The 24258-nt window shown below is 39.6% G+C and overlaps 2 protein-coding genes across 2 annotated transcripts; both read left to right on the forward strand.

The window, feature by feature from the left end:
• The first annotated feature begins 471 nt into the window (after positions 1-471).
• LOC132772371 (uncharacterized) lies at positions 472-10280 on the forward strand. Its single transcript, XM_060771399.2, has 9 exons — positions 472-782; positions 2458-2571; positions 2669-2736; positions 3003-3095; positions 5807-5934; positions 8301-8447; positions 8967-9038; positions 9831-9998; positions 10083-10280. Exons 2-9 carry the CDS (start codon positions 2543-2545, stop codon positions 10278-10280), a joined length of 903 nt encoding a protein of 300 aa, XP_060627382.2. The 5' UTR covers positions 472-782; positions 2458-2542.
• Positions 10281-11160: 880 nt separating this feature from the next.
• Positions 11161-23949, forward strand: LOC132782425 (zona pellucida sperm-binding protein 2-like). Its single transcript, XM_060787225.2, has 15 exons — positions 11161-11399; positions 14578-14731; positions 15224-15432; positions 17098-17215; positions 18306-18511; positions 19596-19713; positions 19802-19968; positions 20057-20157; positions 20231-20358; positions 20461-20511; positions 20769-20952; positions 21054-21174; positions 23177-23270; positions 23473-23579; positions 23821-23949. Exons 1-14 carry the CDS (start codon positions 11229-11231, stop codon positions 23547-23549), a joined length of 1899 nt encoding a protein of 632 aa, XP_060643208.2. The 5' UTR covers positions 11161-11228; the 3' UTR covers positions 23550-23579; positions 23821-23949.
• Positions 23950-24258: the final 309 nt, after the last annotated feature.

A 24258-nucleotide genomic window follows, 5' to 3' on the forward strand; every position in this document is an offset into this window, starting at 1 on the left:
CCATTACTCGTCCAATGAATATTGTTTTTATAATCCTGACATTTTTATTTGTCACTTTTAGGCAGTAAAACGCATGATCCTGCCAGTTATTTGACATTACACTGGCTTTGGATGGTTGCCTTTCCCACATATTAATAGTAACTCATTACGGACACAGTGCTGGTATTCAGTTAGATCAAGCCAGTCTATATGTATAAAAAAGAAACAACTATGTCATATTTTTTAAAAACCAGATGTTTTTAATTTCCATACAGGGAAATAATCCACAAAGTTCTATTGTTCAAGGTAGTGGTTACAAACATTAAAGATCTAAGGAAACAACACCCCAAAGCCGTGTTCATTTTTAATCTTGTGCTTAAATCCCTGATTACATGCGTTCATTTGTCTGTGTCTTTTTCTGTCTTCAAACTTGGGCCTAAAAATAGCCTAGTCTACATCAGGGCAAAGGTTTGTGAACACCTCATTGCAACATGTCAGATTTCAAAGCTGGCCAAAGAAAATAGAATTACACGGAATAGACCTAGATGGAGGAAAAGGCAAAAGGAGCTACTTATGGCCAAAGCCTAAGATGTATACTCAGAAGTAATTCAGAAGTAAACTCAGAAGATGAATACTCAGAAGTAAATCAGAAGCTAATTTGGAAGTGGTTTACTCAGAAGTAAATCAGAGGACATTCAGTGGTAGTTACTTCCTCCAAATATGTCCTACATTTGTACTGCAGCTCTTATCTTCTTCTAGAAAATGACTCTCTACCTTCTACAGAACCAGCTTTCCTAGAAACAGTACGTATTTCTACATCACATGCATTCAAATAATGTTTGGACAAGATTGGATTTTCTTAATTGTTTGCATATGTCTCCAAATAAATATCTATATTTCTATGTCTTTCTGCCCTTTCTCCCAGTGTAGATTTTTCTTTATCACACATGAGTTTGTCAGCTTATCTACACTCTTGGATGTACTTATCAGCCAGCTATGTCTTCTTCCACAACTCTTAATCACTATCCTTAAAATCTACATTTCTTACTGCATCACTACGCTAGCATATTTTGCACTTATCTTAGCTTTCACATCCCCACCCCCTTTTCCTGCCACGTGTGCATAAATGTTAGACTACTCCATGTATCTGGAAAAGTGGGCCATGCTTAAAGGTACCGCTAGACTACCTTTTCCTTCCCTTTTTATATTTCCAAATATATACATTTAGGATTGCAGCATTACAAGGGTTTATTCGACATACTGATGTCTCCAAATAAAATTATAATCCTATGCATACTGACCATGGAGTAAGCATCCAGTGAAATAGGTGGGAATAATACTGAAGTAAATGTGCAGAGAGTATGCTATAATAATAATTTGGATTACAGATTTGCAGACAAGTCTTACTTATAGTAATTTTCTTTGGGAGTAAGTTTTGTTACCATGCATTTAATCTCAACATTACCAGTTATTCGCAGCAGATAAAAGGTAACTATGAATGTAAAATACATGGCTGGAGGCCACCTTCTCTCCATAATTTGTTTTTACAACAGGTGATTATTTTGGTCCAACCACTGGCTTTCTGTAAGGAATGGTGATAGTGTAGTGTATTTCACTGCTATTGCTCCTGTAACTTTAAGGACAGATTCACATATATTAAACTGGTATTGATGAGATGGGAAACTGAAGCCTTCCAGTATTATTGGGATTATAACTCCAATGATCTCTTATCGCTGACTATGTTGACTATGAACTACAATCCAACCACTTTTGGAAAGCCTCAAGTTCTCCACCTTTGTTTTATGCCTTGTTGTTTTAGTGTGACTTCATGTTGTTTCTGGCTTACAGAATTCCTAAGGCAAACTTATAATGTGGTTTTCTTGACAATATTGTTCAGAGAGATTTCTCTTTTGCCTTCTGCAGAGGTTGAGGAAATGTGATATGCCCAAGGTCACCTGGTAGATTTCCTTGGTTGAGCAGAATTATAGTCCAATGCTCAAAGTGTTACACCACCCAGTCTCCAAAGTTGTAGTTCAAAAAATTCTATACCATGCTGACTCTTCTTGTCTTACTAGAATGATACTGAAAGCAATTGAAGACTTTTTGCATATTTAATTTCTGTATATTCAGGTGTGAAATGCACAGGACTCTCAGAATGGATCTATCTTACTAGAAAATATTTTGAGAATTTTGAATTGAATACACATCTTCAACACTCCCTTGCAACAATTAACAATATCTACTAGAGCACCTTTGTTGTTGTTCATTCGTTCAGTCGTCTCTGACTCTTCATGACCTCATGGACCAGCCCACGCCAGAGCTCCCTATCGGCCGTCACCACCCCCAGCTCCTTCAAGGTCAGTCCAGTCACTTCAAGGATGCACCTACTTATAATTAAACACAAAGCAGAACAAATCTTTGTTCTCTTCTATAAAGAAAGCTCACTACTCTTCTTTTAAAATGTTTTCTTTTCCTTAGTTTGTTCTGAGTCAATGAGGAGCTACACTGGGAAAAGAATTTGTGAAATTTGGAGAACTTTGCTTGCTCTTGACTAATTGAAAACATGGTAGATGTGGAAAAATGGATTTGCAGGTAAAGTGACTTGAATTGGCACCTGATGCTTGTCCTTAAGAAAAAAACAATACTGATCACTTTATTGGGTTTTAACACACATTTTTCTCAATTGTAGAATCATGCTGCTCTTTCTTTCATTCCAATCTGGAACAGGGAGAACTCAGCTAGCACTAACACCTCCAGGTTAGTGATGTGAATATTGATTGTTTCCTACCCCACTGAACCATTAGACTTAATGGAGACACGCAGATTGAGGATTATGAGAATGTGTTCCTTCAGATTCCTCTGAACTACAACTTTCACAATGCTGAATCATTTTCTGGGACTAGTTGAACTATATGATCAACAATGAGTAGATTATCTACCAACTATCCTTCCTCATGTATCCTGTCCTGTGCTGACCATCCCTTATTACTACCCTAACTAATCTTCCTCAATCCTCTTTCTAGGTTTTATAGAAACTGCCTGCTTCAACAGTATGTTTTGGATGAAGTTGGATGAGTCCTTTCTTCAGAAAAAGTACCTCAGGATAGAAATAATTAGTAAGCTGTAATACATTCTCTTGGGAAAGGAGTCAGGAAGAGATTGTCTCTTTATTTCATACCTGTGGTCTGGTTATATATCATTACATATAGGTTGGGTTTCCCTTATCTGAAATGCTTATGACCATTTCACTGGAGCCCCCGGTGACACAGTGGGTTAAACCACAGATTTGCTGAGCTTGTTGACCGAAAGGTCGCAGGTTCAAATCTGGGGAGCAGCATGAACTTCCGCTGTCAACCCCAACTTCTGCCAACCTAGCAGCTCGAAAACATGCCAACATGAGTAGATCCTGCTCCAGTGGAAAGGTAATGGCACTCCATGCAGTCATGGTGGCCACATGACCTTGGAGGTATCTATGGACAACATGACTCTTTAGCTTAGAAATGAGCACCAACCCCCAGATTCGGACACAACTGGACTTAAAGTCAGGGGAAAACCTTTACCTTTACCTATGACCAGTAGTTTTGGATTTTTTTTCAGGTTTTGGAATATGTGTTTTTGTATAGATAATGATATATTTTATTGATTGATTTATATTCCACTTTATCTCTCTATACGGAAACTCAAAACATCTCAACATCAAGAACATTACAACTTAAAATATATAAATATACAATAATAAAAAGTATATCAGTATATATTATTATATATTATCAGTAATAATTATATTTAATATATTAGTATTATATAATATCATATAAAGATATAGATAAGTGGATAGTTATGCATCTAGTCCCCACTGAGTGGGGACTTAAGGAACTGTGATTTCATCACAGTCTGAAATGTAATGGGAAAAGTAGCAGTGGTGGTGGCGGGATAATGAAGGCAAGGAAAAACATGACAGCCCCATGAGAAAAACTCACACAATGGAAATTTAGTGTCCTAGGACACTTCTACCCCAGTTGATCCACAGAGCCCCACACCATCCATCACACAGCATAGCCTCACTTCCAGTGGGGCGCCATGGGTCAACTGGAGCAGCAGCATCTTAGGAGAGTCTCCCTGTTTTCTATTTGGTTCAATGGGGCTAGCGGCAACACTTCCTTAGATAAGATGGGGAAAGCATCAACTGGCAGCGAGGCAGGTTGAGGGGCACCAGGAATGCCCCGCTGCTTCCTAATTCACTATGGAGACTGGTGAATCAGAAAGCTGGACCTCATCAGTGTGATGAGATCATATAAGTAGCCCCCTTTCATAAAGTTAAGCCCTCTCCCCCACTCCCCACAGGGAAATGGGATGGTATATAAATAAAGTTGACTTGACTTGGGGGGCAGCAAAAGTTTTAAGTTTTGGAGTCTTTTGACTTTCCAGAAAAAGGAAAATTCTAATCAAATTGATAGGTCTTATGATTTCATCACACAATTAGTTTTCAGCATCAGAGAAATCTTCTGCCCCAGTTGAGCCATGGAGTCCCACGACACCCATCAGATGACATAGCTTCACTTCGAGCAGAGTTCCATGGCTCAACTGGGGCAGCAGCATCTTATGACACTGCACCAGCAACATGGGAGCTTCCCCATGTTCCATTAGGAACAATGAGGCTAACATAGGAGGAAGATTAGCAGCAGTACTTCCCCACATGTAATGGGGGAGGGTCATTGCCAGCAAGGCAGGGTGTGGGGCTCTGGGATTGCCCTAAGACTGGTGAATTGATAGAGGGGACCACATCAATGTGATGAGGTTCATACTATGACCTAAGGAAGCATAGGGCTGCTGTCCAAATAAATCATTTGTGACAGGTCCGAGATTTCTCTAAGTTTTACTAACTAGGACAGGTATTATCAATCATTTTTTAAAAAAAAATTGTACTTACTCCTAGAGCTTGTAAGAGTCACATTGAACCAATTGTAATTTGGTAAATCAACATTTTAGTAAAATCTTTTGATATATAAGTTCTACTCTAGCTAGAAGTAAGAACTAACAATACGTGTCAGGCCCTGCTAAACATCTCATAATGTCATGGGGAAATGAGCTGTGGGAAAATCAAGCTTACCATAACAAAGATCAACCAAACAAGTCAACTCAGACTTTTACTGTTGCCAAGACCAGGTCCACTGATGTTTAGAATTTCATCTATCATTTCTGTGGTAATAAATCCAGACATTAAAGCAATGGCAGAGAACATTGTCCAAATGTTGATGAATTACTTCTTTTCATCATGTGTTACTATTGGCCAGTTTGATAGGACTGATAGGAGTTCGGGTGCATTGTCTAAAGAGCCATAGATTCCCTATCCTGTGTTTCCATATTTGTTGACTAAGAGTGCATCTACATGGTAGAATAAATGTAGTTTGATACCATTTTGTCATTACTCAGTGCTATTTAATAATGGAGAGTTATCATTTGGTGAGGCATCAGCATTATTTGGCAGAGATGGCTAAAGACATTACAAAATTACAACTCCTATGATTCCAGAGCACTGAGCCATGGGAGTTAAAATGGTATCAAACTGCATTAATGCTACAGTGCAGATGCACTCTAAATCTATTAATGTTTTGACCTTTGGAATATGTTGTCTTAATCTGCCATTTTGAAATAGCTCCATGCTTGGCTAAGGCTCACAGTTGGTAAGCAACTAAACTGGAACTATAGGACACCGAAAAAAATTGTTTAGAAACTAAAATGGAGGTCAGATGAGCTACAAATAGCCACTAGATGCCCAAGTACTATCTCTGTAGAGAAGTTGATACTATTTTGTGTGTATCTCTAGATCACTCGGTTGTCACTGTCTTGCCTGACAAGGAGGTGGAAACTCGCTGTGGTTATGCCCTGTCAGAAGATGTGTGGAGAAATCGGATCTTCCGGGCTTCTTTTCTTGGCTGTCATGTTACAAATGAGGTGATGCCTCCAAATGCTAAAAGCATGACTAAAGCTAACCTTAAAATGTGTTGTTGTCGTGTACCTTAGTTATTTCTTAAGGCAAGCCTTGGGGATTTTCTTGGCAAGTTTTATTCAGCCCTTGCATTCCTCTGAGGCTGATACTGGGTCCATTTTAGCGGGGATAAATATGTTTTGTGTTTGGTGATACATTAAGAATGCAGAAGATTCTGGCCTGAAAATCATGCTGGAGGCTGCTCGTTCTCATTTTAAAATTTGCTTCTTCTGGGATGGTTTTAAATTAAGAGAAACTCATTTTTATCCTAATAAAACTAATGTTTCTAGAACACACAGGAGAGGGATAATTTAAAAAGATGAAAGGAGGATAAATTCATTAGTTTTTGACACTCCTCCACAGAACAGCTAGGTACTGTTTGTAAGTGATAAGGTGACATGCCCTTGTTTGCTTGCTTTACTTTATGCTCTTTATGTTGATATTGGACACTGGCTTGGAAGAACAGAGAGCAACAGACAGGGAAAAACACAGCCAAAAAATGTCATGACCTGCTGGTTGATCTAGGGCAGTGATTACTAACCTTTGGTCCTCCAGTTGTTTAGGACTTTAACTGCCAGAAATCCCAACCAGCTTCCCAGCTGTTAGGAATTGTGGGAGCTGGAGTCCAAAACAGCTGGAGGACCAAGGGTTGGGAACTACTAGTCTTGGGTGATCTTAGATTTGGAACACCATGTTAGGCAGAACAGCAAATAAAAGGGAACCTCATATTTTTGCTAGGTATCCAGGGGAAATGTTGGTCGCAAGAGTTAAACTCATGGTTGTCATACTCAGTTTGTTTTTGGGTTATTGAATTGGATATGGAATTGACTGGACTGATGTTACGGCTATTAATACTGTTTTTTACTGTTTTAATGAATGTTTTACTTATTGTTTTAATTGCTATTATATTGCTGTGTTATATGTAATGGTGTCGAATTGCTGCCAAATGTAAGCCGTCCTGAATCCCCCTTCAGGGGTTGAGAAGGAAAGGGATAGAAATATCAGAAATAAATAAAAATAAAATAAATTATTGCACATGCTAGTCAATGGAATGAAGTATGTGCATCAGTCCTTGCTTGATGTTGAAAATATGGCTCTTCAGGTGTTGCCTGACTACCTTACCCAAAGGTGAAGGATAAAGGGGGTTGTTGTCCAATAACATCTGGGGACACACATTTCCCATTCTGGATTTGCAGTATATTTTTTCTGCTGCCTATATATCAGTAATCATTATGAAACACACAATGTGTGATCAAGCATCAGAGTGAATATGAGAGCTTGGAGTGTGGAAAAGAGGGGCACAATTGATGTGCTGATGAAAGAGCACAGTTGTGAAGGCAGCAGCCGTCAAACATTCTGAGTTAGTGCATGCTATATTTAATTACCATATATACTTGAGTATATGCCGAACCAAATATAAGCCAAGGTACCTAATTTTACTACAAAAAACTGGGAAAACCTATTAACTCGTGTATAAGCCGAGGGTGGGAAATGTAGCAGCTACTAGTAAATTTCAAAATAAAAAATAGATACCAATGAAGTTGCATTAATTGAGGCATCAGTAAGATATATAGTTTTGAATATTTACATAAAACTATAATTTAAAATAAGACTGTCCGACTCTAATTAAATCATTATTCTAACCTTCTTCAATGTAAATATGCTTACGTATCCTTCCAATAATCACCATAGTTTATTTTAACTATACATTTTGGACAAAATGATGTGTGTATACGAATAAGGAAAAGTGGGAAAGACTGCCGCCAAGAGAGGAAGAGAGGAAGGCACACACTCTGCCGAGAGAGGAGGAAAGGACGGAGTGCTGGGTTGCTGTGCAGAGAGGTGATGATCCTGGCAGGAAGACCTGGGGCTGAAAGAAACACTTCTTTCAGCCCCAGGCCTTTCCGCCAAGACCCTCACCCGAGTATAAGCTGAGGGGTACTTTTTCAGCCTAAAAGGGGGTGAAAAACTAGGCTTATACTCGAGTATATAAAGTAAGCCATTATAAAAGAGAAAAATTGCTTTTTAAAAAGACATTGTTTTGTGTCATTATGACAAAACAGAACTTCAGAAACATCTACAGAATGACTGTAGGCTAAACTAATTAAGTAATTGAAATTTGGAAAAATTATGGGTATCTTGGGGGCGGGGGTGCTACAGCTCACAGCAGGACAGCCATGTTGGCTGATGGGTTCTGAAGTTACAGGTGAAAGAAATAAGTTTTTCAAGCTTCTTGATCAATACATGGAGGTTTAATGGATTCTTGAGAGGGCCTTTCAATTTGCATGAAGATATAGACTGCAATAACCCAATTTATCCTAAATTATTACAGAGAGATGAAAAGTTTACTCTTACTGTAAATATCAAAGTGTCATCATTTGAAGACATGAGAGCACCTATGACTTATCAGCGTGTTCTGAGCTGTCCCTATTTCCCATGGGCTCCACGGGAGATTGTGTGTGAAGAAAATTACATGGAGGTAAGATCCAGTTTGGTGTGCCCATTACAATTATTATGGGTTGTGTCGACCTTACCTTTGCTGCTGAGAGGGCTATTTTATGTAGGAAATGTGTGAACAAATGTAAAAAGAAGATCATCAGTATGTTGTGTGTGTCTATGAGAGAGAGAGAGAGAGAGAGAGAGAGAGAGAGAGAGAGAGAGAGAGAAGGGGTCAAATCCCCATTTGAGGAAAGTTGTGGAGACTGCTTTGCTGCAGTGAGTGCAGTTTAGCCACTCATACCAATAATTCATAACTGGTAATTCTTACCAATTGGCTTTTTCTTCTTTCACCATTTAAGGAAAAGTCCCATTTAAGCAGTTTCATGTAGCCCAAATGCAAGTTGGAAAGTACAGCCTCTCTTTAAAATAAATAAATAAAAAAGAACTAGCCATTTGATTTATCTAAAACAAAGAGTATACAAAGAGGAAATATAAACATGAAGACATTTTTGAGAGTCTGTTAAATTGTGTACTGAACAAAGTCTAATCTCATATCAAGGTGTCAGTGAAGACTGATGTCCCAGTGATTTCAGATGTTGAGACTGAAGACTGGATGCCAGCCCTGCCAGAGGTAGGAAAAGGACTATTATTATTTGTACACCATATATAACCAATCCACAAATAAGTCAACATCATGTTGAAGGCATGTTTTTGGGCCAGAATTATGGATTTTGATATGACCCATGGATATCTCAAAGGTCATTCTGTGGTGAAGTGAAAGCACCAATGCCATCTCAAGAGGCCAACCACATCTGGCTGCTGCCATCAGTTCCTACCCCAGGCATTCAAAAAGGCGAGAAGCAGTGCCACGACAGAGGGAGTTGCGAGAATCAGTTTTTCTTTTAGCTTCTCCTGGGACAGAGTAAGCTCTTGCCTTCTGCCATTTGACTTAGAGAAGGGAATTAAGGCATAGTGCTTACACTGACACATGGATCATTCAACCCAGGTTTGGGGGTGGGGAGGGGTTTGACTAAAATTTCTAGATATGCATGAGTATATAGAGTAATAAATTCATACACTAATTCAAAAAGCAATAATTTTCCCCTGGCAGTTTACAACTACTAGCATGAAAATATTAGCTAAATTAGTATTAAAAGTCAATTAAACTGTAAATTTCATGCTACCTCTTCCTGGAGGCAACAGACTTCACATCTGATCTTTGCAATAAAATTGCCTACTCAAAGAGTTTGCTTCTATTACAGGATGTGGCCTTGACATGATATATGTATGTACAGGTGTGGATTTAAAAAAAACCCCAGTGGGGTAATTTATGTACTGTGTCTAAGTAAATCTGTAATCTTTTGTTGCATTACAGACCTACCATTCTTATCAACCGAATCCTTTCTCTTTCCCACCCTTTTAGACAGAAAAGGTTGCATATCAGGTATGGCAGCTGATATTCTATTCTCCTTCAGGGAGAAAGACAACCGTGGTGAGTGATGCCAGTAAGCTAGGCTACAGTTTCAATAACACGCTGACGAGAGTTTTCCTTCGGTCTCCATACTCCACAAATGAATCCGAACATTCAGTGGTGAGCATCTAGACGGGTGGCTTTCTTCTAATGAATACCAGGCTGCAGATGAACTGGACTTTACCATGTATATTTTACATACAGGCTAATGGGGTCACTATGAGTACCGTCAGCTCCACATCCATGTACAAACAAAGATGGCTTCTTCTGTTGATTGATACCACGGTATCATGCCCTGTTGGCAAGTATTTCTCCTCTATTCTAAAATGTATTGTTTACTCATATGACCCTGTAAAAGCTCATCTTTTCTTGAAAAACCTCTGCCACCAGAGTTGGCTTTAATGCAGCAAAGATTCTTGGGAAACCTTTAATGCTAAAAAATTCTATTACAAATCTTTCATGAGTGTTGTTCACTTTTTTGAGGTACATAGTCTTTCTTCAAATTGGCCATTCATGTGTACATGTTTGAAAGAGTGGCAAGGTATCAGAAACTGAAAATAAGAGGGAATTAAAGGCCAGACAGGAATAATTATGACCACAGCACTGGTCATAACTGATCATAAAAGGTGCCACAAAACTTGGTTGTTTCTGCTGCAATTGACCAACCAAACTATCCCTTAGGAAACCATATCATAAGATTTTCCTGGCTCATTGAGGGTTGGCAGGGGGTTCATCAATATTCATCAATATTAAAATGTTAACTGCTTATGTTGTGGAAATACTTTTTATTTTAACCAACAATGCTCTAACTCAGGCATGGGTAAACTAAGGCCCTCCTCATTTTCCCTGTTCTCTTGGCATAAGGACACGGTGGCCTGCCACATTCTAATGCCAAAAAGATGAGAGAGGAAAGCACGCAGCAGCTGAGAGCCCTCTCGAGCACTCTCAGTCACCGCATGTGCCATCCTCCTCCTGGCATAATGCCAAGAGGACAACCGAAGGATTAGGGGAGGAGGATCGGGTCAGTTGCTGCATATCCCACCTTCCTCCTGGCATAAGGATGGGTCAAGCAGCCCTGGCCTTATTCTGGGAGGACTATTTGAGGATGACCCAGGCCCCTCCCTGCCCCCTCCTAGCCCTACCTCTCCCGGGCACTACCCCTCATGGCTCTGCTCCACCCAGCATGCAAACAGCCCCCTTCCCTCCCAGCCTGGTTTTCCTGGCCAGGCCCACAATGCAGCCCAAAGATAAAAAAAAGTTTGCCCACTCTTGCTTTAACTCTTACTATGTCTTCAATCAACAGATGGTACCAGCTTCACAGATACTGTCATAAAATGGACTGTGCCAGCTATGATTCCTAGACTCGTCCTTCAAGCACACACCTTCACATCCCTTAATATATCAATGGGAGTTGGAGGAAAAAGAATTGAAAACCCTGAAAAATTCAACTATACACTGGAAAATAATCACACACATGTTGGAATAACAATCCCAATTGGAGCATTTGGGGGCAGATTTAAGGTAATAATAAACTATGAAAATATACAAGAGAAATGTCGGCTAATGTTTGTTTTGACAATTTGACAAACTCTGGTTTATCTGTTGTTCATCTAATTTAAACAGTGCTGCAACAAAGCAAAATTTAATACTTGTTCCCTCTGTATATAGGCACTGAAACAAACAAACAAAATGAACTCTACTGGATTAGCATAGATGCTGACAGGGGATAGGGAAAATGCAGAACTACTTAATGCCTTCTTTGCCTCGGTCTTCTCACAAAAAGAGAGTCTTCAACCTCAGCAAGATGGAGTGGATGAGGGATTGGAGGACATCCAACCCCAAATTGGGAAAGAAGTCGTCCAGGAATACCTGGCCGCTCTTAATGAGTTCAAGTCCCCAGGGCCAGATCAACTACACCCAAGAGTATTGAAGGAACTAGCTGAAGTCATTTCGGAACCATTGGCAACCATCTTTGAGAGTTCTTGGAGAACGGGAGAAGTTCCAGCAGATTGGAGGAGGGCCAATGTGGTCCCAATCTTCAAGAAGGGAAAAAAGGATGACCCAAACAACTACCGTCCGGTCAGCCTCACGTCGATACCGGGCAAGATTCTGGAAAAGATTGTTAAGGAAGCGGTCTGCAAACACTTAGAAACAAATGCAGTCATCGCTAATAGTCAACATGGATTTATCAAAAACAAGTCATGCCAGACTAATCTGATCTCTTTCTTCGATAGAGCTACAAGCTGGGTAGATGCGGGGAATGCCGTGGATGTAGCGTACCTGGATTTCAGTAAGGCCTTCGACAAGGTCCCCCATGACCTTCTGGCAAGGAAACTAGTCCAATGTGGGCTAGGCAAAACTACGGTGAGGTGGATCTGTAATTGGTTAAGTGGACGAACACAGAGAGTGCTCACTAATGCTTCCTCTTCATCTTGGAAAGAAGTGACGAGCGGAGTGCCGCAGGGTTCCGTCCTGGGCCCGGTCCTGTTCAACATCTTTATTAATGACTTAGATGAAGGGCTAGAAGGCATGATCATCAAGTTTGCAGACGACACCAAATTGGGAGGGATAGCCAATAGTCCAGAGGACAGGAGCAGAATTCAAAACGATCTTGACAGATTAGAGAGATGGGCCAAAACTAACAAAATGAAGTTCAACAGTGACAAATGCAAGATACTCCACTTTGGCAGAAAAAATGAAATGCAAAGATACAGAATGGGTGACGCCTGGCTCGAGAGCAGTACGTGTGAAAAAGATCTTGGAGTCCTCGTGGACAACAAGTTAAACATGAGCCAACAATGTGATGTGGCGGCAAAAAAAGCCAATGGGATTTTGGCCTGCATCAATAGGAGCATAGTGTCTAGATCTAAGGAAGTAATGCTACCCCTCTATTCTGCTTTGGTTAGACCACATCTGGAATATTGTGTCCAATTCTGGGCACCACAATTCAAGAGAGATATTGACAAGCTGGAATGTGTCCAGAGGAGGGCGACTAAAATGATCAAGGGTCTGGAGAACAAGCCCTATGAGGAGCGGCTTAGGGAACTGGGCATGTTTAGCCTGAAGAAGAGAAGGCTGAGAGGAGATATGATAGCCATGTATAAATATGTGAGAGGAAGCCACAGGGAGGAGGGAGCAAGCTTGTTTTCTGCTTCCTTGGAGACTAGGACGCGGAACAATGGCTTCAAACTACAAGAGAGGAGATTCCATCTGAACATTAGGAAGAACTTCCTGACTGTGAGAGCCGTTCAGCAGTGGAACTCTCTGCCCCGGAGTGTGGTGGAGGCTCCTTCTTTGGAAGCTTTTAAGCAGAGGCTGGATGGCCATCTGTCAGGGGAGATTTGAATGCAATATTCCTGCTTCTTGGCAGGGGGTTGGACTGGATGGCCCATGAGGTCTCTTCCAACTCTTTGATTCTATGATTCTATGATTCTAGATGTAACTGCTAAATCACATTTGCTCTATATACATTGGGGAATGTGTGGATTCAAGATCCCATGATGAGTATGGTTATATTCTAGACTATAGTTTAAACTGGCCAATAAAACAATTTTTTGTGTCCAAAATTTGAGCCTTCCTTCTAAAATAGTTGGGGATTTTGGTGCACATATTTATATTCATATCACTTTAAAAGTCCAGGCATTAATGAGGACTTACAAAGCTTTAAATGGCTTGGTTCCTCCAAGCTGAGAAATAGTTTTTAACCAATGTTCTACTACAACCTTTAAAGTAGATCAAGATGCTTTACATCTCAGTTGGACTACTGTAATGCACTCTACATGGGGCTGAATTTGAAAAGTGTTTGGAAACTTCAGTTGGTCCAAAGAGTAGCAGCCAGACTGCTAACTGGGGTTGGCTACAGGGAACATACAACTCCTCTGTTGCAACAGCTCTACAGGTTGTTAACATGTTTCCAAGCACAATTCAAAGTGCTGGTTTTGACCTACAAAGCCCTATATTGCTCCGGTCCAGGTTATCCGAAAGTCTGCATCTCTTTCTATGAACCTGGGAGACATCTACGATCTACTGGAGAGGGCCTTCTCTTTGTCCCACCACCCACTCAAGTGCGCTTGATGGGAACATGGGAGACGGTCTTTTTGGTGGCTACCCCCAGACTGTGGAACTCTCTCCCAAAAGAAACTAGAACTTCCCCATCCTTGCTGGCCTTCCTTCCATAAGCAGGTCAAGACCAACTTCTGCCAAGACGCTTTTGGGGAAGGGTAAGGGGAGGCTGTTCAGAGAGTGGGTGGGATTGTGGGGGGGGGGGGGGGGGAGAGGTATGAGTTTTAAATACCATTTTAATGTATTTGCTTAATAATAATAATTGGATGGATGCACTTAAAGCAGGCCTGTAGTAATGAACAGAGAAGCATAACTTTGGAGTTTAATTCTCTGTAAAAGATTTTGAGCTTATACATCCTTCAGAAGCAATGTAAGATGAATCTGCTGAACCCAGTTTTTGACCCAGACTTGCTATCTCCTGTCTCCTGAATGACTAAAGATGGCCTTAGTGTTCAATACCTATGGCTGGAATAAACAGGTCAGCACTACAAAACGAATACAGGACACTGTATGCAATATATTTGTGTTGAGTATGATGGCTTTATTGGCACTGTGGGTTTTCACTGTAATTAATCCCACTGGATCTAAGTTTATTCTATAATATATTCTTTCTCCCTCTCCATCCCCCTCCATTCAGAGCACTGTATCTGATGGCATCTATGGAATGACATGGAGTATTGACTTATTTTTGGAGCATGCCTGGTCGGATACAGACTGGCAGCTGACCAAGTATACTGTGATTAAACCAATCACTACACCCTTCATGCCACGAATACCAACTGTAGTCAATAGTAAGTTGGAGCAGCAAAGGTGCAAAATTAAATGCAAGATGTATTGTAAAAAAATAATCTATCTCTCACAAAAGCAAGACCTCTGGAAGACCCATGAAAGCTATTCCTTTATTGAAAATCTGTTTCTGGTCTGTTTTAAAGAAATAAGAAGCAGAGACTAGATGTTTCTCTGTAGACAATAATATCTGAAAGTATTTAAAGAATATTCTTCTTTTTACAAGGAAAATGTTTACTAGCAGATATTGTGTTGTTTATAATTGTAGATTTAGTTCATGTATAGCAGAAGATATATAGTTCAGTCTATAGGAAAAAAACATACTCTTCCCTCAAAACATTGTTAAATTGAGGTTATTGTATTGGGAGATGAGTTGGAGGTGATTGTATATGAATTTATCTTCAAAAGTATAGTTGTAAACAAAGCCTTCCATAAATAACTGTGTTATAACATTGCTTGGACGCTTTTCTATTGACAAAACACCATATTCTTTATAGACACCATTCCAGAAACACGAGTGTTTGATGTCATGTTGGGAGTCTTCCTTCCTGATGTCACTCTGGTAATGCTTACAATAGAAGGAATACCTTTCACTCTCAAAGAAGCTGAGCAAAGGGGCTTCAAGATCTCAGACATTTCTTTCCGCACTGGAATGAAGGGCTTTAAACTGGAAGTACCTTTTGATGACCCCATTGTTCAAAAAGAGGTAAGGCAATTGGGACCCTAGCTTTAAAATATTCTTGTTGTAAAAGTCATAGTATATATGTGGTCCCAAAGTTAGGGGTGCATTGAACAGGGAAGCTACAGAAGTGTTCTGTTGGTGTCAACTTATGCATGTATTGCTCTTTCTTATCACACAATTACTGAACGAATGAACAACAACAACAACAACACAACCATGTTTGGAGTTTGCAATTTGGTTGAGGCACCTCTCCTTATACTGTAAATCTCATGGTTCCATACAGGCCTGTAGCGAGGGGTGGGGGGGGGGGGGGTTAGGGGTTCAACCCCCCCCCCCCGAAATGTTTCAGATTTTTTTAAAAAACCTGGTTTACTCGTGAATTTTAACTGGTTAACCAAATCCCCATGCTAAGTCTATGAGATGCAAAAACTTAAGAGTCCCTCCAGAACTGTAAGCACTATCTCAAGCAAATATTGACAATTTATTCACACTGTCATTACTTGCAGCAATAGCCGATGTAGTGAAGCAACCAAGTTGAGCGTGTGTGTGTTGAATGCTCTCATTAAGGAGGCCAGACTTGGTGGAGGTGGTTGACAGGGGCGGAGCTGCAGGCTATTGAAGGCTGCTCTGCCCCCTGCTGTGCTCTTTGCTTCAGCGTGAGCTAGGAGGCAGGTTTCAACACCCCCCGCAAAATTTTCACCCCCCCCCCCCAAATTTCAACCCCTCCCAAAAAATATTTCTGGCCACGGCCCTGGTTCCATAGGATGTTGCCATAGAAGCTAAAGTGGAATCATAGTGGCAATTATGTAGTTTAAAAGGGAAGAAGGATAAGCTTAGGATTAATTCAATATAAATGTAAACAATTTACTTCACATAAATATTTTGTTATATTTAATTAACTTGATTCAACAAATATGCATGTGTTTGACAACTCATGATAGTGAAAATGTTAATGGACAACAAGAGATCACTACATGGTTAGCCTTTCTTGGACTTAGGCCTAACGGATGCCCATTCTGGAATGCAGAAATTTTCCCCATGAAGAGTTCTGGTTTTTGTTGTTTACCCATCCTGGTGGCCTATAGATAGAATTGTAGAATCCTAGAGTTGGAGGAGACCTCATGGGCCATCCAGTCCAACCCCCTGCCAAGAAGCAGGAAAATCACATTCAAAGCACCCCCGATAGACGACACTCTTGATGCCACAACTTCCATCAACTCCAGCCGGAACGGCTAATGGAGGTGATGAAAATGTAGTGTAATGTATAATGGGGAATGCTTTTACCAATGAACCTCTCATTTCTAAAAATCCTGCATAGCTGAATATTTCCAAAAAGCTTCTCCTCTTGAAGGAGACATGTGCAAAATATCAATGCCTTGAATGTTGCGTAAACTAGTAGAAGACAGTCTGATAGATAGGGTCTTATTGTTTCTGTTCTTCCAAAATGACACGGCATACACAAGATCTTTTTAAGAATATCACCAATGAAAAAAAGAAAACCTGAAATCCTTTTTGTTCTTCTTGTGTGTCTTGAAGCCATTTCTGACTTATGATGAATCTATAATGCATTTCCTTGGCAAGATTTGTTCAGAGTAGGGTTGCCATTACATTTCTCTGAGGCTGAGAGAGCTTGCCTTACCCAGCATGATGCTCATTTGTCAAATTCATGTTTTTAAATTTGTTTTAAAGTATGTGAACAAGAATGAAACTAAATATAACCTTCGTGTGAACTACACACTGAATGTAGGCCCTGAGAAGAAGCTGTACCATCATTTTGCAGACATAGAGTGTATAATTGCAGATATTGGTAAGTTTCTCATAACTGTTGTTCATATCGATCTCTCACTGATGGCAATTTCTGATGATATATTGTTTTTGTTGCACCTCAGTAAGGCAGACAATTTGACCCAATGAAATTTGAATAGAATTATAAACCTCAGTCCAAACTTAAATGATATAATGTCATAAATATACCAACTTCTTTAAATAAGAGACAAATATTACTTCTTAATGACAGTATTTAGGCAAAATCACCCAACTGTAGAGTAAGAATCCCCATTCATTTGTCGAGAGACCCTCTCACTTGAAATTCACATTTCCAAATTTAGGGGGCTTTAGATGTTGTTGGATTTGTGCTTCCATCATCTCCATCTGGTGGCAATCAAACAATTTCTGGTCGGCCACATGTTTCCATCCCCCATTATAGTTATTGGACCCACTATAACCTAAAGCATAGAGTCCATTTTAAAATGTCTTCCGTCAGGCCCATAGCCAGGATTTCGTTTCGGGGGGGGGGCTGATTTTTTTCAGGGGGGGTTTGGGCGGGGCTGAGTCTGAGTGAAAGAGGGTTTACCCTAGCAAACCTTTTGTATCATTACCCCAATACCCCCATGCATATGGGATATATTGAATATGGTGGTCAGATCATGATATGAATAAGCATAACAGTTTAAATAATGCACCAGTAAGGCCTTTTTGCGGACCACCATGAGAATTTCGGGAGGGGCTGAAGCCCCTCAAGCCCCCCCCCCCCCCGGCTACATGCCTGTCTTCCGTTATATGTCTGTGTGACTCTCATTTATTTCTCAAATACTTTTGCTAGCAGTGGTGCATCTGGTCATGAAAACTGTCTGGCACATAACCCAGAATTAGGTCATGTTTAGAACCATCAGTTGAAGACAAGTGATATCATTCACCTTTGTACTAACAATCAGAGGTTACAAATACAATTACAATTACAGATAAAGTTATTATTAATTATAGAGGTCCTCTCACTTGAAATTCATGTTTCCAAATTTAAGGGGCCCAAAATTAAAAGATCACAAATTTTTATTTAGAGAGAGACACATCTATTCTGGAAATCTTATTTCATTACTTCTCTCCTTTTTCTTCCACAGTACTACCAGAAGGCACTGGATATTGTGACAAAATGAACATGTATTTAGCACTTCCAACTAAAGACATTTACAAATATTGGAATCTCTATGTAGGCAATAGGCCTCTAAATCAGGCTACTGCCTTTTCAGATGGGTATTATCTCACTACAAATGATACCCATCTTGTATTACAAGTGCCTGCCTTTGCTCCTGGGATTATCTATGAGGTACATTTTCTTACTCTTCCAGTTGAGGAACATGCTTAGGAAAAGGAATCTGTACAAGCCTTACCACAGTACAGTTGACCCTCTACATTTTCAGGTTTAACTTCTGTGGATTTGATTATATGCTCTCTCTTTGAATCGCTAGTTCCCCCAGCATGACTTAATGGTCACCTTCAAGCAGCTGTTGACCATAGAATTATGCTAAAAGATATAGTGGTTCCTTAAAAAAATACTTTTCTAGGCATTTGTAGGACCTTTGGTGCAAAAAATGTGTTTTTTTAATTCATATTTTCCACACTTTCAGTCTAGCCAAGATCGTTGTTCTTCTGTAACTCCACTCTCCCATCTGCCCCATGTTCTACAACAGATATTGATAAGGAACTATGGGGTCTTTTTTAATGGATGGACTGAAATGGGGGTGGGGGTGGGGGGCAGATAATGGCAGACATTTTGGTGTCCTGTGCCAATGGTTTTACTGATTTCAGCGATGAACACTAGATGTCCATACAATTTTGAGCCTAAGTCTAACTACATGTAGACTCCACAATATACCCATTGTGCCAGTCTGTCCCACTGTTAGTGAGTTATGCTCACAAATATTAAGAAGTCAATATGTTATATTTGGAGAAAATGTTTGTCTGTGTTCAGGAATAGAGCCCATATGTGGAGAGATGGATAGGGGAAAAGTGTGACTCACTAACTATATGTCAGGGTGATGGTACATATAAACTATGGAATTTGAATGTCATAGGTTCAAAGGATTATAAATATTTGTCTCAATACCTAGGCTGAGCAAAGTTGGTAGACAGAACTGCTAGTTTTCTCCCACATTTCATTTCCTTTGACTTTTGTGTACATTATTAGGTGTGTTGGGTTTTTACTGAGTTTTAATGCAAATTGTAGATAGGAAGCCTAGTAAAGCAGACCTGGTAAAATATGCCCTATTTATTCTATAGAATTAGTATGTAAAGTACCACATGTTGAACCATTTTAAAACAAGAAAATGCATAGCTAATGTCTTGTTAGTCCCAAGAAATATTTAAATGAGAAACTGTCTAACACATATGTGACTTTTGTGATTTTAAAGGAAGTGACATTTGAAAGAATCCAAGCTAGATTTGACCTTACCCTGAAGAAAATAACCACTATGGAGACAGTGAATATCTTTTCAATCAGGTGTAGTTTCTACTTCCTAGAATTTGTAGGTGAGTTGTATCCACTGCCAGTTCAAAGGGTCATATTGGAGATAGCTTGTGTCTTCATCTTACCTTCATCGTCATAATCTTCTTCCAGTATGCTATCCTAATGGGATAATGACTGTATCTGCTGTTATGAGGGCAGTTCCATCTATTGACATGAGCAAAACAAGACTGAAGGACAGGACATGTAAGCCAAAAGAGTTTACCAAAGATCGAGCCTTCTTCCAGTTTCACGTTGCCACCTGTGGGACTTTGATGAAGGTGGGTAATTAGGAAGAGAGATTTGGAAAAAGAAAGATGGGAGGTCTCTTCAAGCATGTTGGGTCTGAATCGTTTTTCCCCAATACAGTTTGAAGGTGACCATCTTATTTATGAAAATGAAATATCCTTTGAAAGAGGGGTTCTTCCAGTACAAGGAAAACCAACTATCACAAGAGATCCAGAATACAGGTAAGAGCAGCAAGATTGGTACTATTTTCATGTTTGGAAGTCCGTACAAACTAAAAGCCTCCTTCTGTTCCAGACTAACTGTATTGTGCTACTACTCAATTAAAGAGACACTAACACAAAGAGCTACTATATTTGGCTCTGCATCTGAAATATCTCAATCTTCTGGCTTTGGGCCAATAATGACTAGGCCAAACATTGCAGGTAGGTAACTTTGGCAAGTGCAAACATTTATGAGCATATTGTTTCATTCTTAAAACATTTTGATAAGAAAGTAAATGTAAATTATTTTTTTCTCTTTTATAGGCCATAGAAGTGTGAGACAAGCACTGAATGTAATTGCAAACATTTTCATGGGTAAGATTATTCTAAAGGGGCATGAAAACTATTCTAAACCAAAAGATTGATATTAGACCTTTATACCAGAGGTGTCGTGAAAATCATACAGCCCTCTAGCTGTTGTTGGACTACAACTCCTAACAGTCCCAGTGAACATAATTAATGGCGAAGAATGCTGAGAGTTACACTCTGGTAATCTACAAAGGATCATGTGATTCCCACACAGATTTATATTCAATGCCCCAAACTTTCTTCTCCCAACTTTCAACTTGCAGATGACTCTTTCACAGAAACTTATGGTAAACATTCAATACCATCTATATACTTATTGGAGCCTGTGCTTCTTGAAGTTCAGCTAAAAGATGAAGCTCCTGGTACTGAACTGTACTTGGATAATTGTTGGATAACTGACTCTGAAGAGTTCAACAGTATTTCTCAGTGGAAATTCATTTCAAATGGGCAAGTAGAATTGTGTACTCATCTGAAATCATGATAAACAAGTGAAGTTTATCTCAAATGAATAAGTGATAAGTAATCACCTTCTCTCATCTCTCCAACAGATGTGAGGACCAAACCAATGGGTTTGTGAAGTTCTACCCAGTGTTTAAAAGTAACAGAGTGAAATATCCGAAGCATTTCAAAAGAGTGGGAATTCATATATTGAATCTTCCTCTGAGAAAGGTATAATCCAAGTGAGGAAACTGGAAATGGAAAATACGGCCATGTGGAATATTCTCCACATCTAAGGCAATGCATCCACAATTAATAGGGACACTTTAAGGCAGGGGTCCTCAAACTAAGGCCCAGGGGCCGAATGTGGCCCTCCAAGGTCATTTACCTGGCCCTCACTCAGGGTCAAACTAAGTCTGAAACGACTTGAAAGCACACAACAACAACAACAACAGTCCTATCTCATCAGCCAAAAGTAGGACCACACTTCCCATTGAAATACTAATAATTTTATATTTGTTGAAATTGTTCTTCATTTTAATTATTGTATTGTTTTTAAGTGTTTTTGGCACTACAAATATGATATGTACAGTGTGCATAGGAATTCATTCATTTTTTTTCAAATTATAATCTGGCCCTCCAACAGTTTGAGGGTCTGTGACCTGGCTCTCTGTTTGAAAAGTTTGAGGACCCCTGCTTTAAGGGTTCTGACTTTCTCAAATGTTCATAAAGTAGGTGAATAATGCCTGATTATTGGCACTTCTTCATAGAAGTATCCTACTATTATCACTCACGTGGAATTGTATAGCTATTCTTTTTCTTCCTTTTTGTTGTTGTACTAAAAAAAATGAAAGAAGTAGGAGGCATGATACAGGATTTAGGTGTAGACAATGTTACTTAATACGCCATCCTTGAAATTCAGTCTAGGGGATAGGACAACTTCATATTAAAAGGCTCACTGGAAAACATGGTGAGTAGTATTACACTTCAGGTGTTTCAGGATTCCATTATAAATGATAAAAACCCCATGTAAGTTTGATGTAGAGTAGAAGTCACAGAAATAGTACTCATGAAGTGATAGAACTATTAAAAGTACTGATGTAGACAGAACAGAATTAGAAACCTTGGCAACTCTCTAACAAAAATTATTGTTCTTATTGGCAATGTTCGGGAGACTTTTCTTTTAAAACCGTAAGTGATGTAGATACTAAACCTTGAGTGGACCAACAGTAGACTCATGAAGTTAGTTAAGCCCAGTCTAATAGAAATGTAGTAAAACTGGTATGATTCCCTGTCTCCTTCCTCAGACTACAAAAGAAGATTGTGAAGCATCTGGAAAGCCACCATATATGGCTAGCCAACAATGAGAAAAGAACTCTACTTTCCTTAGCACTAGTTGGAAATGTCTTCCATTGAAGCAGTCCTCCCAAAATGCCAGCATTTAGCATATTGCTGCATCAAACATGGAAAAAAAACTTATGGACTCTTGCACCACTAAACAAAACTGGCAGGCCAACTTTTTATTTATTTTTATTTATTTCATTTACTTATACCCCGCCCTTCTCACCCCGGGGGGGACTCAGGGCGGCTTACAGTGGGGGCACAATTAGATGCCCAGAACAATTTACAGCAATACAAATACAACCATCACAGCAATTAATTAAAACATCAGTACATAATAAAACCATAATAAAGACATAATAAAACCATAAACCTAATCAATCTCATGCTCGGGTTCAGAGTCCAGATGTCCATTCCATTCCAATTGTTCTTGCCTATCAACAGATCCTTCAGTTAACCTTCAGAATGACCAAAAGCTTGATCCCAGATCCAGGTCTTCAGTCTTTTCCTAAACACCATGAGGGAGGATGCCGATCTGACCTCCCCGGGGAGTGAGTTCCACAGATGGGGGGCCACCACTGAGAAGGCCCTGCTCCTCGTCCCCGCCAGCCTCACTTGTGAGAGTGGCGGGGTCGCGAGCAGGGCCTCCCCAGAAGATCTTAGGTTTCGAGGTGGGGTGTAGAGGGAGATCCGTTCAGTAGACTTTTCTTATTAAAGCCTTTTGAATGCAGCAAAATTATTTCCCCATGATACTAAGACATATTAAATATGACTATCAGTATTTAGGGGACAGAAAAAGTTGGACAGGTTTTTCTTATCATATTTTACAATGACTTAATGCTGGATCTTTTGGTTTTCTCTTCTCTGCATCCCATCTCCAACTCTTCTGTAGGTATACTTCCACTGCACAGTTATAGTCATTAATTCTCCTTGTGTGCCTCTTCGTGGTCTTCTCTGCAAACAATGTGGCTTTGGAAGGAACCTTGGTAGGTGTTTCAGTGAGAACTGTAAACATGACATCTATCCATTGACTACTAGATCTTAATAAATTGTCAGGTGGTTTGCCTTATCCCCTTAATCATTGTATAGTTTAAATACTGAGAACAAGTAGTTCTCAACAACCACTTTAGCAAATGTCTGTGCCTTAATTTTATGGATATCTAACTGATATTCTTTGTAATACTTCAGATCACCATTCTGAAACTCTTCCTATTAATCATGGTTATGTTGTGGCTGGACCAGTCTTGATTCTTCGTCGTGAATAAATTAAGGAGATAGATATGCACAAAAGTTGGGTAGGTTTCAGAACTGAATTAACAAGAGTATAAGAACTGCTGTGTGCTTTGTCTTATCAAGAATAATACCCTATGTTACACTCACTGCTGCACTTACATCCCAGGTTCATTTGTACCACCTGGTTTTGCTGGATCTCTTAAAAAATAGAGAACTCTGCTGCATGATTTCTGTCTTTAGTCATAACAAAAATGTATTTTGTCATGTGGGCACCCACAAAGAAATATTTCCTTTCTCTTTCAGATGTAGCTAGACAATTCTACTTGCTGCAGTTGGATTCTGGATTCCCAAGATTGGACTGCTTTAAATGTACACATCACATTAGCTTCCTATACTATCAGATCTCTATAAATTAAAAACAAGAAGTGTAAACCATGACTTTATCATCTTTGAGGCTTAAAACTTTCCATAATTTCAGAAGCTTTTTGAAGAAAACGTTTTACCTGAGGAGGAGGGAGGGTACTTTTCTTCAAACTGGACCACGACAATATCAGCAGAGCAACCTGAGATTAACACCAGTGGACAAGCAAAGAATAGATCCTTTCTTGTCTAAGATCATTGAGTTAGCCTTTTAAGTTAAGCCATTACCTCTCAAACTACGTAAGCTCCCATATGGACAAAAGTAGAAACCAATGCGTAATATGATTGCTCTTTGGGTAGAAATAACCAAACCTTTCCTAC

This window comes from Anolis sagrei, chromosome 1 (genome assembly GCF_037176765.1).
Source record: "Anolis sagrei isolate rAnoSag1 chromosome 1, rAnoSag1.mat, whole genome shotgun sequence".
Lineage (NCBI taxonomy): Eukaryota > Metazoa > Chordata > Lepidosauria > Squamata > Dactyloidae > Anolis > Anolis sagrei.